Below are 18,448 nucleotides of genomic sequence, written 5' to 3'. Positions count from 1 at the left end.
TGTCCAGTCTTAGCTGCTGCAGCATATGAAAACCATGTGATGTACTGTAATTATGATCAATATAAATGACCATAAGCTTGTGTTTGAGAAAAGAATTTATAGACAAAGATCTGCTCACTTATGAAGAATTTTAATTTTATGTGTCGCTTTAGGTAGGTGGAAATAGATATAAATAACACAACCTTAATTAGAACCTTTTCTATCAATTGTACATTTTCTTAGTTTTATTTTCTACAAATCTCCTTTTTATTTTTTTCATTAATGCAATTTCGTTGTTCCTTTGTAAAAGTGACAATGACAATAAAGATCTATCTATCTATCTATCTATCTATCTATCTATCTATCTATCTATCTATCTATCTATCTATCTATCTATCTATCTATCTATCTATCTATCTATCTATCTATCTATCTATCTATCTATCTATCTATAAATATTTCTACTTCAGACTTAGTTATCCAGCATACAGTTGTATTGTTTTTCTATGTCTGCTCATAATAAAAGCAGTGATATTAAAAAGTCCAGTGACCTATTAAAGATCAACTAAAAATTAAAAAGAATCAAATCAACAAATAACTATTTATCACTTTACATTAAAGTCACAAATGCAGATTTGAAAGAGGAAAGGCTGAAAAAAATCGAGAACAAAAGAAAGCAAGCCTGTATGATCTGTGACTTTCCAGAAGGCACTGCTGCTGGGAAGTGATGAAAAACAGGTTTATCAGAAGCTGAGAGGATATAAAAAGACAGAACGTGATCCTTGAAAATATGTGAAGGTGGTTTAGCGGAAGATACAGTCAGGTTTCAATACAGAAAAGCATAATGAAGCTGTTAGACACCAAACTTTTAAAAGTTCTTGCCTTTTGTGGAGTCTTTCTCCTGCTAGCAGCTGTTGGGGGAGTGATTGCACTGGTGGTATTATGTAAGTCTGTAATATCTATAAATATACAGTTTATCTATCTATCTATCTATCTATCTATCTATCTATCTATCTATCTATCTATCTATCTATCTATCTATCTATCTATCTATCATTTCTTTTTTATTTATTTATTTATTTTCTGTTTTAGCACTTCAGAGTAATAATGTCATATGTGCAGATAGTACAGGATGCAAAAATTCCACCAGTCTCCAAAATTGCGGTAAGTATATTTAATGGCCTTATTACATGTTAGTTTCTTAATTAAATGATGAAGACAGTTTTTTTAGGAGGAAATTAACTTGCTTTCTAGCAGAGATTGGGCCTTTCTCGGCTGGGGCATCTTTTACGATTCTTCATCCCAGTTTCTAAAATCTTATGCTGTAAAGATTGAAGACTTTCATTTTGTTTGTTGTGGATGCATTCTAAAATAGAAAGAGCTTTGCAAATAACAAAATTAAAGTTATTGCTTTAAATTAATTAATCTATCTGCTTTTCAACCCAAACACTAAAAATGCATTTGGTAAAAATGCATAAATATAATGAAATTATAATTAAAAACTTGCAAGCAAAGGTAAGTGGGGACTATGTAGTTTTAGGCTATTCATAACGTTAGTCTGTGAAAGTAAACACGAGTACCTGGAAATATATAATACATAGTATTTCAAATTAAGAACCAAGATATGAAATTCCATATCATGTGGTAAAATGTGCTAGGAAGTCAAACAGTATGTCAACAATTAACACAATATTACTTTTTTGTTTCTCAATTAATTTATAAACGTTGGTGGTTTAATAAAACCAGTACATAGTTTGCAAAATATTGTTCTAAACAGATAAAAAAAAGAAATTCAATATTTAATTTATGAAACATTTGCCCAGCACAAAACTGAAAGATGACATTTATTATTGTACATTTTCTTGGTTGTCGACATAATGAATTGCATTTTCTTCATTGTGGTTTTCATGGTTTTTAATTTGTGTTATTTTTTTTTTCCATTGTAATGTAGACTGTGGAATCTCAGCAGCTGCAACCAGTCGGATAATCGGAGGAAGTGATGTTACTACTGGGCAATTTCCATTTCAAGTTAGCCTGCAAACTAACAGCTCACATATATGTGGAGGGACGCTGGTTTCCTGCTCCTGGGTGCTCACTGCTCGACACTGTTTCAGTGGGTCCACGTAAGTTCATCCTAAATGTTATCAGATTTGAAAGAACAAATGCAGGTTTACAAATTCCTTTTTGTCTTTGTTTCCATTTTCCTTTTGTGCAGCCGTACTTTTCAAAGCAGAATAGGCAGGTATATCTTCTACATTTTTATACATGAATCTATTTATCTATCCATTCTCTTAACCTGCTTAACCAGGGCAGGAGCTATGAGTGCAGGCAGGAACAATGCCTGGACAAGGCCCCAGACCATCACAAGATGAACACCCAGCAGACTATTTTAGCAGCACCTAACCTGCATGTCTTTGGACTGTGGTGAGGAAACTTGAGTAACCATAAAAAGCCCACACGACAGGGTGGACATGCAGGGAGGACGTGAACTCTGGTCTCCTTACCAGAGAGACAGCAGCACTACCACTGTACCACCATAATCTTTAAATAGTATAGTTTCATGTTTGTAAATAAAGTCATACACTTGCTACATACACATACAAACAAATCTATACTAAAAGATGTACTTGGGATAGTCCACAATAAAATAGTTCAGCTTTAGTGAAGAAGCAATGGAGGTGTGGTAAAGTATATGAAACAAACACACTCTCTGCTTTATATTCAGTCCACACAAAGTTCATGTAAATCACCAACATATGGAGGCTTTTTTATATAAATTATATTTAATGGAAATGTGCACTCAGAATCAAACAGAACAGACCCCTTTGGTTACCCATATTGCTCTCCAGTGTAACTTCACAGAAATCATTTCTGCTCTGTTACACTGAATTTTGCACTATCAGGGTTGACATAGAATAAAATACATTTGGAAAAATATACAGTATGTTTTACAAGGTCATACTGTAATTTATGTTTAAAATTGCACTAAACTGTTTCATTGTGTTCTAGGTTTCCTCAGACTTAAAAATACTGTATATCTCATCACAGAGATTTGTGTTTAATTTTACACTTTGTAAGCTTTATTTTTTTACCTAGCTAGCTGGCTGATTGTAGAAGTCAACCAAAAGGTTATCAAACTGTAGATCCAGAACTCTTACAGAGGAGTTGTGACCTGTTGAGGTTGACTGTGGGGGGTAGCTTTTCAGAAACGTCTTTTCAAATCATGAACTTTGATCTGACCAATCTCTCTTCATCTCTCACTATTCATTTTAGAACTCCACAGGACTGGGTAGCTGTAGTTGGAACCCTGAATTTGAATGATGTGACTTCCCCTAATGTACAGAAAAGAGTTCTCAAGAATATCGTCTACTATAACACTTCAAGCAGTAATGATAATGATATTGCTCTTGTCGAGCTCCAAAGCCCTGTTGTATTTACTGAGTTTGTTCAGCCTGCATGTCTTCCTCTTGATACGACGATGCTGACTGTTGGACAGACGTGCACGATCCTTGGCTGGGGATTAACAAGTGAAGGAGGTAATATTTTACTTACTTATATTACAGTTTTAATCATTGATATACTGTACATACACAGCACCTAACTAGGACAATTTTTAGAAATCATTATATTAAGCCAGACTTTTGCAAGTTGGGATCCATGCAGCGTAAAAAATACAAATAATGTATTATCATTGAACTATTACTCCTAAGATTACAAGATTCACAAAAGAATACATTTGTTTTTTAAACTTTGCAGCAGGCTCCACGTACACATTGTGCCACACTCTTCAAATCTTTGGTTGTGCATTATAGATTGTGCCATACAGCACTTTGGAGGGATGTTTTGCATTAATTCATTTTAAAGTTATGGAAACATACACTCTCAAATAATATACTTTACGACACAATGTTTTGGTTTTCTCTGTCACTTAAACATGATAAATTTGTCTTGATTATTTTGAATGGGATGATTTATCAAGTACCAGAGTAACAACTTATCATGCACAGATCACAATAACTGGGTGCATTCTTTACTACTTTGAAAACAACTTTTGGGGACCAAAAAACGTACTATATGTTGCAGTTAAATAACTTTTGGTTTCTTAAGCCAATAGCTTAATGTGGATGTGGTTTAATTTATCAATGGCCGGACCACATGCTAGCACCACGGATTACTGAAATTAAAGAAGTGTATAGAATGATGCAAATACATGTAGCAATGCGAAACATAAGAAAAATGGAATAAGATTTGAATATTCTCAGTAGTGCAACTTCAGCTACATCTACGCTTACGGCTTTGCCCTTATTCCATTATACATTCCTGCAATCAACGTCAAGCTCAGCAGTCATCGGAGTTTGTTTTGTCTCATTAAGCTTACATTTTGTTTTGTCTTTTTATGTCGTGTTTGGCTTATTAGTTGCTCATTTATATATTCCGCAGTTGTAGGGTCACAGCTGGTGACAATTTGTTTAGCACCCATTGTGGACTCCTTGATATGCCAAAGTAACACAACTGGCACACTGACCCTATGCGGTCAAATAATATAGAGCCTTGTTAATATTTATTTATGTTTTAAAGATAGCAAAGAATAATAATAGAAAACACTCAAGAAGGGAAAGGAGTTCAGTGTCTTTTCCATAGATTCATATTAAAGCAAACTACAGAATGTCCATATTGTTGACTAATCAAAGGTAGTATGTCAAAAATGCATAAACAAAACATTTACAAGTTAACTATAATGTAGGATCAGGTATTGATCAATCTATCTTGTACTACTAAAAAAAAAATAACAATATAACCCAGGTACTATTTTTTTGAACATATCAACCAATCGTTTGGTCAATCTGTGCAATTTAAAATCTTCCAAAGATTAAAGGTAGAACTATTATAACAAATAAACTATTGGTATGTTCTTCCCATGCCTGGAAGTCGGAAAGTTAATATGTTTTTTTAATATATTCATTTTCAGGTTCACCAAGTTATAACCTTTTACAAGCACAAATAAACCTTTACAGCAACTCTGAATGCCAGAACCTGTTAAATACGCCCATAACTAACAGTATGATCTGTGCCGGGGTGCCAAATGGTGGAGCGGATACATGCCAGGTAAAAACTATAAATTTTCCTATTCAAACATTTAGACATGTTTCATTAAAGATCATGGCAGTTTACCTAAGTGACATATAAGACATTTCAGTATTTTAGCAAAAGCTTCTACCTTTTGACTAACAATTTCTACTGAATAGATGACTTTTAAAGTACATTTTTATTTTACTATATTATAGTACATACACCATTTTAGAATGTCTAACTTTAAATAGGTTGAATGCAGTTTCCATTTAATATACTGTGATTATGACTTTTGCAACAAACCATAAAAATTAAACTTGAAAAAGTCAGAAACTATATCTGCTCAGATAGGAGGTCATTTAAAGCCATTTTTTCATTAAATTTTTTATAATTTTCCAAAAAGACATATTTTTATTATTTATCACTTCACAACTAATGGCCAAATAAAAATTAATGGGCAAATTATTTAATAATAATTTAATAATATTAATAAATAATAATAATAACAAATAATTTTAAAATAAATTAATAATAAAGTTAATAGTCAAATAATAATTATTCTAATTATTCTGAAGAAATTCCTTCATTCAGGCTGGACACTTTGCTCTGATACTCTTCACCATTGACTCTCAGTGAAGTCTTCTAGTTCGCTGTAAAGAACATTTGTGACTTCATCTGGTGATAATCAAGGCCACAGGACACAATCCTGGTGGAAGACCGTAATAAAGTAAACTTTATCAAATAAGGTATAAAATAAAAATCGCAAAAATTGAATCTCTGACTAAAAAAAAAAAAAAAAAAAAGGAAATCCAAAAATACACGTGTAACAAATGCTTAATACTATACAAATGAATTTCTCACATATGATCTGTTCTTTGTTTTTGATAAGAGGCAACACATAAAGGCAACAAATAGTTAATTCATGGACCAACTGTTCAATTTAATTAAAAAAATGTTTTATTAATCTTATTTAGTGAATACTGCGGTGGGCTGGTGCCCTGCCCGGGGTTTGTTTCCTGCCTTGCGCCCTGTGTTGGCTGGGATTGGCTCCAGCAGACCCCTGTGACCCTGTAGTTAGGATATAGCGGGTTGGATAATGGATGGATGAATATTTTAATATCTGTAAGTATTCCTCATAAACTGAGTGTGTACTGCACAATAATATGTTTTAAAAATATTCAGTTTTAAAAATGAAAAAAAAAATTAGCAACAGCCAGCCCATTATATTCAGTTTTATTGATGTTCTCAGTCATTTTTATTTTTTATAGTGCCCTTTATGCCAAGCACCATCTCAAATGAGTACATATACAACATAACTCAATATTCAGAAATGTACACTTTTTGAGGTGAGATGGACAATCTGTGTGACTTTGTTGAGGAGCTACCATGCACTGGATTAAGATGTGAGGTGTAATTCCTGACTGACAAGACCACATTCTTTCCTGGATAATTTCAAGTTTTGTAAAATAATTACGCTTTGTTTGCTTTACTGTAATATAAATGTTGATTGTAAAAACATTTCTATTTCTGATGTCATTCTATTTAGATAATCGTGCTATTAGTAGAGTAGTTAGAACTACTGCCTCACAATTCCAGAGTCCTTTCTGGGGAGTTTACAAGTTCACCCTTTGTCTGCATGGGTTTTACTCAGGTTTAAACATTCAAAAGACATTTAGGTTAATTAGTTAGCTAGTTTAATAGATAGATAGATAGATAGATAGATAGATAGATAGATAGATAGATAGATAGATAGATAGATAGATAGATAGATAGATAGATAGATAGATAGATAGATAGATAGATAGATAGATAGATAGATAGATAGATAGATAGATAGATAGATAGATAGATAGATAGATAGAGAGAGCAGGCAGGCAGGCAGGCAGGCCTACCTTTATTTGTCCCTAGAGGGAAAATTATCTTTTTATAGAAGTTTATGGTAACTAGAGTGCCAATGGGTGTGGGTGCGTGAATGTGTGTATCAGTCAGTGTATATTGAGATGGACTGGCACCTCATCCAACTTTAGTTATCACCTTGAGCCTGATTTGGCTAGAATAGCCTGCACAATCCTGAAATTACATTAAGTGGTTTAAAAAAATAAATGGGTGGCACGGAAAATCATGTGCATATTATCCTAATAAATCTGATTTTTCTTCCAGGGAGATTCTGGAGGTCCTTTACTATGTGCAGACAATGAAACCAAAAAATGGATAGTAGCAGGCATCACATCATCTGGACATGGCTGTGGAAGACCCAATTCTCCAGGTGTCTACACACGAACAACTGATTTTAATTCTTGGATTAGAAGCTATGTGTTTTCATAACACAGCAGTGCAATTATAACTTGGGACAATGACTTGGACAGTCATGGTATTTGTATTTTTTGTAATTTTAAAGGCCATGAGTTCATTCTGCATTTCATTTTTGGAAGAAACTAGATCTAGACAGAATTCGACATGCTGTCTGGAGCACTGAAAGTGAAGATCTAAAGTACGTATTTCTATGTACATGCATTTAGCGTGTACTTTATTTTAGAGTTGTAAATCTATCTACATAAAAGTCTGTTTTTGTACATTTACTTAGTGTCAGACAACATGCAAGAATACGTTGACTGTCACAAGATGTATATGCTGGGCATGTGCTAAGTAGGTCAAAAATATTAATTATTTCACCAAGTGGATAATGCAAAATTTATGATCTACTCATCTACTCAATGTTTCACAGTGAAATTAGATTATGTTGGTGCCAATTGGCATAAAATGCACTGTGTCAGTGCTACATGGTATGAGAGATACAACACATTTTCAAAGATGCTGTTTGTTCTTAAATAGAAATAGAAAATGTAAAGTAGCCTTCCCCGTGTTCTTTGTTTGACTTATCCAAACATTTGGACAGATAAACATAGTCATTCAGTCATTTCGCATTAATATCTATTTGCAATCATGCATAATGTCAATGAAGTTTTCATGAATTTGCTTCAGTCATTACAGGTTTTCTTGAGTAAATAATAAAACATTTGTTTAGAAATACCACACTCTAGACAGGTGTACACTTTTCTCCTCCTGGTTTTTGTTTGTTTTTTTTCTTCTTCTTCATCGTATACACAACAGTGAGAAATTGCTAACTCTAGTTCAGATAATCAGATAGTCATTGCTAAAGTATTCAGGCCACACTGAAGACAAAACCTGAAAATTAAATTAAAAAAAAGAAAGACTTTTTCTCATAAGTCTCACTATAATTCAAAGTATAATACTTTGGGTAGACTTTAGTCACATTACCATTTTTATCATTTTGTCTCCAGTATTTAAAACAGTGTTTGAATTCATATGAATTTCTCATAAATGTAAACAATATTTGATGTAAAAAAGAGTTTCTGTAGACATTTGCTTATGTGTTTGAATGTATATGCATTTTACAGATAAATACTGTATTCTAAAACTGTAAAGGCTGTTATTGATCTTTTTGGATCAGATAGTGCTAGAGCCTTTTTGTAATTGTTTTTGTGTCATTGTTCTTCAATAAATATATATATATGTATCGAATGTGGTTGTCTAAACTGTTTAATGAAGTAATGTTTCATCTAATTATATGAAAAAGTCACCATAACATTTGATTGCATCCACCTATAAGGTTCTTTAAAGTTTTCACTGTCTAAAGTTTCATGCATTATATGCTGTATCTGATGATAAAGGCTGGCGTTGCCCTGATTAACAATCACAATAAAGGCAGAGTTTAATTCTGTTTGAATTAGTTATGGCCTATATCTGTGGATATCTGCCGATTCTTCCCTTTTCTGCTTGCTTTGTCTGCTTCCTTCCCAGATCCCAATGATATGTTGATTAGGTTCACTGTCAGCTTCACTCAGCGTTTGCTCAAATCTCATGATCAATGCTAATAGAGAAGGCTACATTCTCCAGCAACCTTGGAAGGAATTAACTGTGTTTAGATGATGAATGTTTGGACAATAAGGACTATTTTGTTTTGCAATCATTCACTCATTTTTCAAACTTACTTATTCCATAATAATAATTCTTTGCATTTATATAACGCGTTTCTCACTACTCAAAGCACTCAGCAATTGCAGGATAAGGCTCTTGCTCAAGGGCCCGACAGAGCAGGGTCTCTATTGGCATTTACAGGTTTTGAACCAGCAACCTTCCGATTGCCAGTGCAGATCCCTAGCCTCAGAGACACCACTCTGCCATGGTTTGTCTGCCATGTAATGGTTTTACAGAGAGATTTTAACTTCTCGATACAGCATTGGGAGCAAACCAGAAACCAACACTGAACAGGGCACTGCAGGGATTGCCAAAGCAATTTATAATTGTTTTTTTTTGTGTAAGAGTTTATAAACAGATTATGCTAACAACACCAGAAGAACTCTTCAAAATTCTTATACCTTTTGTGGGCTGTGAGAAGCAGTTGCATATCCTTGAAATAAATACCAAATCGATAACTTTTACCTTGGCACTTATTCAAGGGATATACTTCTGCCCACAGAATGCCAATTCTTTTTGGACACTGTCATGAAATACTACAACTTTAGGTGGCTAAAGATATTATTTAAACGTCTGAGCATTATACAACAGATTGGAACACTATGATTAACAGAAAACAATCTTTCTTCCAAAGTTGCTACTGATGCAAAGAATTTAGATTAAAACTGATTAAACTGCAAGAGATGTATAAATAAGTTTGGAAGAGTAAGCAGGTCAAAATAAACATTTCTGAATCAAATGGATTAGCATGAATGAAACCATTAGTTAAACATAATAAATCTGATATCTGGACAAACAAATGTATAAAATTAAACATATTGGTAATAGATTTACAAAAATTGTTGAGAAAATTAGAGCTAACTTTACCATTCAATATGTGTGCAAGTTTTGCCTCAGTTTTGTGTCAAATGTCATAAAATTTTGCAGTATAACGAATGTCTCCTAGAAAATATGAGATTACACTAAAAATACAAGAATGGTATAAAAAATAACCTTTATTAATGTACTTCTGTGTGTAACCTCTAGGATCAAACACATAGAAATAAATGTTGCCTGTCCATCCTCTAAACTCACACAATCCAAGTTTAGGTCATGGGAAGCTGGAGTCTATCCTGGCAGCACAGGTCGCAGCTGTTTGCTCTGCTAATATTCTTCTTTTAACCTTTTAGATTTTATAATATACAGTAGCTCAATAAACATCCTTCATATTGCATTCCTTGTTACTTTTCAAAGAAATTTTTTTTTTCCTCTTGTTTTGCATTGTGATATATTTTTGACCTGAAAGCCCGACAGCTGCAACCATAGTACTGACACTTTCTTTCATCTGATGCCCATGGCTGCCAAAGAGGAAATTAAAAGAGGCCATCTAATAAGTGCCAGGAAATCAGGGAGGAAAAGGTTTGCCCAGGGTGTGGTGATGAATAATTGCAGGTGACCTGAACAAGCAGATGGCAGGGAGAAGACGAGAACAGATTGCAAGTATTTTAGTTCCAGCCTGGCTCTGCTATTTTCCTTTGACATGGCAAAACAGACCACTAAAAATACCAGCTGTGATTCCTAAGAAATAAAAACAGTGACTTTCTTTGCTTAGCACTAGTGTCATGGACCTCAGATCTACAAGCTACATGCAGATCAACAATGACAATTAATGTCCCTTTCAAAATCTTATTTTAGATTATATTACCATTTTGAAGACTCACACTTTAAGTTAGAAACATCTATATTTCCATTGGGAATAGTCAAACCTAAAGGACTTATATACAGCTATTGATTTCCATACAGCTTTAAGTTGATAATGTATGGTATGGTGATGTATTTACATTGTGATTAGTCAAAATTCAAATTAATGCTAGTTTTATTTGTTTTTTCCATAGAAAATAAATAAAATTTATATTAATTATCAGACTGCGGTGGGTTGGCACCCTGCCCAGGATTGTTTCCTGCCTTGTGCCCTGTGTTGGCTGGGATTGGCTCCAGCGGACCCCCGTGACCCTGTGTTCGGATTCAGCGGGTTAGAAAATGGATGGATTAATTATCAGAGTATGTTCAAAGATATTTCATAGAATGTAGACAGTGCGGCTACCTCATAAATACACCATCCTGTGTTCGAACCCTAAAACCTGCCACTGTCTGTGGGAATTTTGCACTTCTCCCTAAAGGCTTTAATATTAGATTAAGTGACGACTGTGAACATGGAGGCATGAGAATGAGTATTCCCTATCATGGATTAGCACTCCATTTGGGCTTGCATTTGTGTTGAGTCTATTACATCTGACATACACTTTGGCCCCCGAGAGCCTTGAACTGATTATGTTGTCTTAACAACATCATGCATGTTTTATTATAATATAATCACATATATCTGTAATAAAAGTTGCCTCAGACCCAAACTGTGACTCAAGTCAATGTGTTAGTATGGATATCTCTAAATCTGCATGTTTGTAAAGCAAAAAGAAAGAGTTAACAAACCCATCACCGTATAGTTATATGGTTGCTAGACATGGACGCTATCCAGTGACCTGAAACAAAGACTGGACTCCTTCGGTACTGTGTGTCTTCGGGGAATCCTTGAGTACCGCTGGTTTGACTTTGCATTCAGTGAGCGGTTGCTCACAGAGTCCCGAATGAGGCACACTACCTGCATTATGAAGGAGTGTCAGTTACGGCACTACAGCCATGTTGCGTGGTTCCCAAAGTGTGATCCGGCTCGCAGGATCCTCATTGTTGAGGACCCAAGTGGCTGGACAAGGCCAAGGGGACGCCCCTGTAACACCTTGCTGCAGGAGATATGTGGTCATTTCTGGAGGGTGGGATTGGACTGCCATGCATTGCCAACCAGGATCCTGAGCTGTATTGTCAGTGGTGGGTGTGGCAACGCGTTGTACCAATGCATGCTCCCCAACCTGGCCTAACCTGATGCTAACCCATCATCAGATTAATTGATATCTAAATAATATGTACTGTACAAGCTAAAACAGCCTTCAGTGCTCTTGAACTGTTACGTAAATGTAATGAAGTATAAGAGACTGACTATAAAACCAATACAGGGTAGCTTCTCAGATTGCATTGAAAAACTCTAATCTTGATTATCTGCAAATGTATGGTTTTGCCTACATGGATTTCAAGTATGGCACAAGAATCATATGAGCAGACACGATTTTTGCAAATAGCAACAAGGATATGTGAGTAGGGGCGTGTGGCTGAGAAACCCAGTCTACACCTTTGTCATGTATCTACACATTTCAGTTGGTTGCATGCTTGTGAATCTACATCTTAGACATATATTGAGTTTGGGCACTTATTTAACTCCATATAATGCACCAAACATATCAACAGGGAAAAAAGGTACAAAAAACATGAAGATAACATGTTGGACCTTTGCTGAAACTGGTCTCAAAGCATAATTCATAGACAATGGGATTGACAAGGGTACATGTGCTAGTTTTAAGTTTTCAAGAGGGAGAATACATCTAAAAGATCCCAAGTCATGCATACTTAATTTTTGTACATGCCACCCTATGTATTTAGAAGTGCAATTTGTAAAATTTATCAGTAGTCTGAAAGGGGAAAATGGCTTAGCATGTTGGGTCCTATGGGGTAGCAGACATATTCTGCAATACAGTGGCACCACATGCAGTTAATGTGAACAACCTGTGGTGCATGTGTGAAAGTAAAAGCAACTCTTGTGCATTAAAGTCCATTCTGTGGGTATGACCGATGGCAGAATACCTATGCATGTTTATTGGCAAGATTTAAAGTGGCAGACAACCATCCTGGAGAGGGAAGCCAAAAATCTGGGTATAACAATAAGTGGCAAGTGGGGCTAAGGGAAATAGTTTTAAAGGCATGCGGCTACTTGACAGTTATGGTTCCATAAAGCATTAAATATAGCTAAGATGAAAGGCAGATATTCTGAGAGCAGAGCCAGACTGAGGTTGGGGGTATTTTGATTTTACCATACCCAAGAAAACTTGTCACTCTCACTTCATGTCAATCACAGTAAATTTAGGGATGGAAATTCAGAGAGTTGCCCCCATATTAATGTGTTTTTGAATTGTAGGACCCATTAACAGTAACTTTATTCCTTGTTTACACTTACAGATCTCAAAAGAGTAATCTAATGGAATCCAAAACAATCTTTATTCCTGTAGTTGCCTGAGGGCTTGTAACAGATCTGGAATTGTTTTGTCTCTACATTCAAAAGTGTAAAACTACATCCCTTACATGATTCTGCAGTCTTTAGTAAACAAGTATTTTTTTCCCTGTGCCATCCTTCATTGTCTTCATTCATTCTCTTCTTTAACAAACAACTGTCCTTTGTCGGCCTGACAGGAATCGTTCATGTGACTTGACAGAGATACTTCACTTACTGGAACACAAACTGTAAGTAGATATTGTTTGTTTAATTCAGGAGGAGCTGTGATGACTAAACGAGAGCCTGAAAAAAAACAAAAGACGCGTGAACAATGTAACTAATAGTTTTCATGTATGCAGCTTAACTTTAAAGCACAACATTTAATTCAACATCTTTAAGCAATTAACTGTGAGATTAAGTGATCCTCCATTATGTTGTAGGAAATACACTATTTAAGAGCGTAAAGTAAGCTGTATCATTTCAGACAAAAGTAATCTGCAACTTACCTGAACCTTCTGATTGAAATTCCACAAATCTTATAACAGAAGCCACGTTTATGCAACAAGTGGCTCACATAGCTAGGATAATTGTAAGCGAAAAGAGGAAAACCTGAAGAAAAGAATCAAAATATAAGAATCCATCCATCCATTTTCCAACCCGCTGAATCCAAACACAGGGTCACGGGAGTCTGCTGGAGCCAATCCCAGCCAACACAGGGCACAAGGCAGGAACCAATCCCAGGCAGGGTGCCAACTTACCGCAGGACACACACAAACACACCCACACCCACGGGCCAATTTAGAATCGCCAATCCACCTAACCTGCAAGTGTTTGGACTGTGGGAGGAAACCGGAGCACCCGGAGGAAACCCACGCTGACACAGGGAGAACATGCAAACTCCACGCAGGGAGGACCCGGGAAGCGAACCCAGGTCTCCTAACTGCGAGGCAGCAGTGCTACCACTGTGCCACCATGCCGCCCAAATATAAGAATACAATCAATAATTAACTAATTAAGAAAATAAACTAATCTATTAAACAATAGTAATTAAATAAAGAATAAATATGGGAAAATTCAAAAACACAAAAGAGGAGGGAAGTACTAAACAAAAGGACAAGACAGACCAAAACTAATGCAAATAAATTGGTAGTAATTACTGAATTAATTACACTATAACTTAGAATGAAAAAAAAAATCCTAAAACCTCAATCATGAAAACCATTCCAAAATCTCAATAATCCAAAGATCATTCTAAATAACATAACATTGATCAAATTCAGGATTAAAGGGGGGCTTTAGACTATCATGGCTCAGTGGGCAGTGCAGCTGTCACACAAAGGTAGTACTTGGATTTGTCTGCTTGCATGTTCTCTCCATCCATATATGTCTTCATAGGTTTTCAAATTTTATTAATCCTAGGAATTGAGCTACAAACTGAAAGCTATGTCTACTCTATGTCTAGTTATTAATTATCATTATTAGAATACAATGAAGACAGCACACTCCGCAGAAAGAAGAAGAATAGGGAATCAAAAAACAAGAGTTACAAAGATGGATCTATTGCAAAAACACAAATATTTCTATATTTCTTATGAAATCTCACACTAATTCTCAGTTCTAAATGCAGAATAAGGGAGAAATAAAGAGAACAATAGCAATGTAGTGAAATTAGTTAGTGGTAAAATGACTCACTGATTGTGAAAATTGCTGGAACAAAATGGTGTAGGCACAGGGGTCTCCAGCTCTGAGATTGGAAAATACAGACCTTACATCTCTTGGACTGATCTAGACAACCTGATTACAGATCCACATTGAATGGAAAGCCTCATCAAAAACTTCAAATGACTTTGTTGGACAGTTCTCTTATCAAAACATCTTGACTATACATTGTTCTCCTCTCTTGCTAAAGCAATCCTAGCCTTGAGAGCGTGTATTCATTTTTTACATTTAAGTTGACCGACTTAAAGGTTTTTCAATGCTGTCTCTGTCCTGGTGTCTATATAAGCACAGGGAATTCCAGTTTCTGTATTACATCTTGCCCGAGCTGCCTCTAAAGTTTGCAGATTGTAATCTTTCTAGTTCGCCAATTAAAGGTGTGATTTTGCTTAACTTCTCACTACATCCATAATGGCTAACACAGTACAACATCCTACCATGGAGATATTTATAATCATGATGTAAACCACTGCCATAAAGAAGACCTTAATCATGAACCAGGAAAACTTTTAGAAGGAGGAGGCCTTAGGCAGACTGAATCATTTAGAAATACAGTTGTATCTGCTTTTTTTTAATTCATATAAATATAGGTAAAATGATGTGCCCTAAATGCGCCAGTGGGTTCAACTTTTGGTACAGAGCTTCCACATTCTGCCTGTGCCCATATGATTTTTTTTTTCTGGATGTTTTTGCATCCCAAAAACATGCACCATAGGTTAATAGGTGCCCAAAAATATATTCAGTTTAAACAGGTGTCTGTCTGTGCTTGAATGTGTTGCAGTAGAATGGCACTCTGTTTCTTACCTTGTATTCCACGTTTCTTGAGCAGACGCCAGCCTCCCATGATATTCCTTTGGATTTTAGCAATTTTAATAATTTTAACAATTAATTAATGAACACTGGAAATAGAAAAAATACTTTTGGCCACTGAGAGATAGAGAGAGAGATTCTCTTAGGACTTTACCAGAAAAGAATTGCTTATATGACAGTAGCTCTCATCCTTTTTGGTTACTGTACCACCAACAATAATTGGTTTCTGGTGAAGTATTGACACACCATTTATATACTACTGGAAAGACAAAAAGGCTGAAATTATAGACCCCTGTTTCATTTATATTTTGATATTTTTTAATAGTATCAGTGGTCGCACTGAAAAAGAATATTGACTAGATCAGGTTAGGCAACAAGCCCATGTGTCCTGAACTATAAGGCATCATTACTAGCCAGTACAATAAAAATGAAGCTAAAAATCAGTTTATTTCTATTTATTTAAGTTACAAAATTATGAAGATTTATTTATGAAAATGAATACAGTATGTACAAATGTACCATTCTACTTTGCTTATCTTATGTATAAACGTCTATGCGTGGCAGTGTGTGTGTCTGTCTGTCCGGCCTGGAAGTGAGAGGTGGAGTTGGGGTAAGGGCTCCACCTCCGAGGAAACAGAAACTCGCTTAGCCGCTAATGCACATAGGCAAAACGGTATCCCTTTTACTTTTCCTCCCTCCGCTAATACACAAGTGAGGCGAGCACGTTGGCAAAACAAAACCTCCAAAGAAAGAGACAATCTCTTAGCCGCTAATGCACAAGCAAGTCGAGCACGTTGGAAAAAATGAAACCTCTTAGGAGAGAGATGCCCAGAGTAGTTCCTTAGTAGTAGTTCTCTACATTTCAACTTTTTTACTGACAATTTCAATAGTTTCTGGGACACCGGGCTTTTTACAGCACGGGCTTACACAGCTTGTATAATATATTTTGATATACTAGGTTGAGAATAATTCATTAATAATAATAATTCATTACATTTATATTGTGCTTTTCTCAGTACTCAAAGCGCTATCCACACAGGGAGGAACCAGGAAGCCAACCTGCAATCTTCCACAGTCTCCTTACTGCAAAGCAGCAGCACTACCACTGCGCCAGCTGTAAACTGAAAGCAATCAATGTTTGATTTTCCTATCGTTGCCTTGATAGCACACTCCAGTGAAAATCGTGAATATCATCAGTTGCAATATTCAGAATGGATGAACAGGGTACAAAAAATGAAGAAATCTTATGTGAGCTTTTTACGGCATCATTAAAAATTAGAGTTTCAAAATACAATGCTCAAAGAACATCACAGCAAGGAAAGGTGACATTTATTCTACTTATTTTCATTGTTCTATAAATATCAGTAGTTGATAAATTCCACTTTTCTGCCGTCATTAGAATGCAATTATTGGATGCAATTACCACCATGTCAAAATAGAAAGCTGTGTGAGAAAAATGGTAGGTGTAGCCAGCCTCCAGGCAATAATGACCAAGGTCTTTTCTTCTCATCTGTGTCATGATTTTTCTTTTCTCCTGTTATATAAAAAGCCACGTTTCACTATTTTGAAAATGGCTTGTGGTGGAACAGACATCTTGTGTTTGTTCCTGCCTTTATCCTGACGCTAGGAGAACAATCTCCAGATCCCTGCAGCCCTGAAATGAAGTGTAGAAACACTGAATGAGGGGTTCCTTAGCTTGTTGCTTTTATAATACTTTTGTACCTTTCCATATTCTATAGACAATGATGAGGACTCTAACCAGGAGGTGAAGTTTAATAAAACAGTCGCTTTCTTAAGTATTGTTCATTGCTTCAGTATCTACATGAATTTAACATATAAACACAATTAATGTTTCCTAAAGTCAGAAAAGAGTGTCTAATGCTGTAAAAATTCATTTTCTATGTACAGGGTGTCCACAAAGTCTCTTTACAATTTCAAAATTTTATTAAAAAACAAATGAATAGACAAACCTGTGGAAATTATTACAAAATGAGGAGTAGATATTGAAGTTTTTTTGCCTCATTTAATACACCTCTATATGGGCACCATTAGGCGCTCGATTTGTTGTCATGTTCTCTGTAGCATAGCGTCATCAATGGTGGCAATGGCATCAGTGATCTTTTGCTTCAGGTCATTAATGTCCTGTATCTTTGTTCGATACATGATATCACATGGGGGTTTTCTGAGCCCCAGATTTTCACATTATGTGTGTTCAGTTTCCCTGAAACATGGAAGATTGCCTCATCACTAAAACAAACTCGGGCGAGGAACGTTGCATCCTCAGACATTCGTTCCAGCATGTTAACTGCAAACTCTTTTCATCTTGGTTTATCATTTGGCTTGAGTGCCTGTAAGAGGTGCACTTCATAAGTGTACAATCGCAAGTTCATGTGTAGGAACTTGTGCACTTTGAACGTGGTAGCTATAACTGTCTGGCAGCAGTACGAATGGATTTTGTAGGAGAACGAGCAACGTTTTCCTCCAATATTCTTTGTCATCCACTCCTTTCTTTATCCAATATTGTCCCTGTCTCCATAAATTTCTTGTGCCATGCACAAATTGATGGACATGACGGTGGATGTTTTCCATACTAAGTCCTGTAGTTTCGCTGAATCTGCGTATCTGATTTTGTTTCAATAAACCACGATACACATTGTGCCTTTTCTTGAGGAACAGCCATTTTTTTAGGGGTTTATTCAACAGCCTCTCTTTATTCAACAGGGTACCTAAAATACCCAA

The 18,448-nt window shown here is 35.6% G+C and overlaps 1 protein-coding gene across 1 annotated transcript; it reads left to right on the top strand.

Moving 5' to 3' along the window:
• The first annotated feature begins 823 nt into the window (after positions 1-823).
• Positions 824-7,486, top strand: LOC114652765 (transmembrane protease serine 11D-like). Its single transcript, XM_051928540.1, has 6 exons — positions 824-923; positions 1,072-1,143; positions 1,931-2,102; positions 3,253-3,515; positions 4,949-5,085; positions 7,210-7,486. Exons 1-6 carry the CDS (start codon positions 824-826, stop codon positions 7,372-7,374), a joined length of 909 nt encoding a protein of 302 aa, XP_051784500.1. The 3' UTR covers positions 7,375-7,486.
• Positions 7,487-18,448: the final 10,962 nt, after the last annotated feature.

Source organism: Erpetoichthys calabaricus, chromosome 5 (genome assembly GCF_900747795.2).
Source record: "Erpetoichthys calabaricus chromosome 5, fErpCal1.3, whole genome shotgun sequence".
In the NCBI taxonomy this organism is placed as follows: Eukaryota; Metazoa; Chordata; class Cladistia; order Polypteriformes; family Polypteridae; genus Erpetoichthys; species Erpetoichthys calabaricus.
The sequence above is the reverse complement of the archived record's forward strand: the minus strand, read 5'-3'. Positions and strand labels throughout refer to the sequence as shown.

What these genes read in the sequence shown, in the direction of transcription:
- LOC114652765 (XM_051928540.1), top strand. Translation starts at nt 824, where the DNA reads ATGAAGCTGTTAGACACCAAACTTTTAAAAGTTCTTGCCTTTTGTGGA. An exon ending in CACCAGTCTCCAAAATTGCG is followed by an intron (nt 1,144 to 1,930) that starts GTAAGTATATTT and finishes ATTGTAATGTAG; the next exon opens with ACTGTGGAATCTCAGCAGCT. An exon ending in CACTGTTTCAGTGGGTCCAC is followed by an intron (nt 2,103 to 3,252) that starts GTAAGTTCATCC and finishes TATTCATTTTAG; the next exon opens with AACTCCACAGGACTGGGTAG.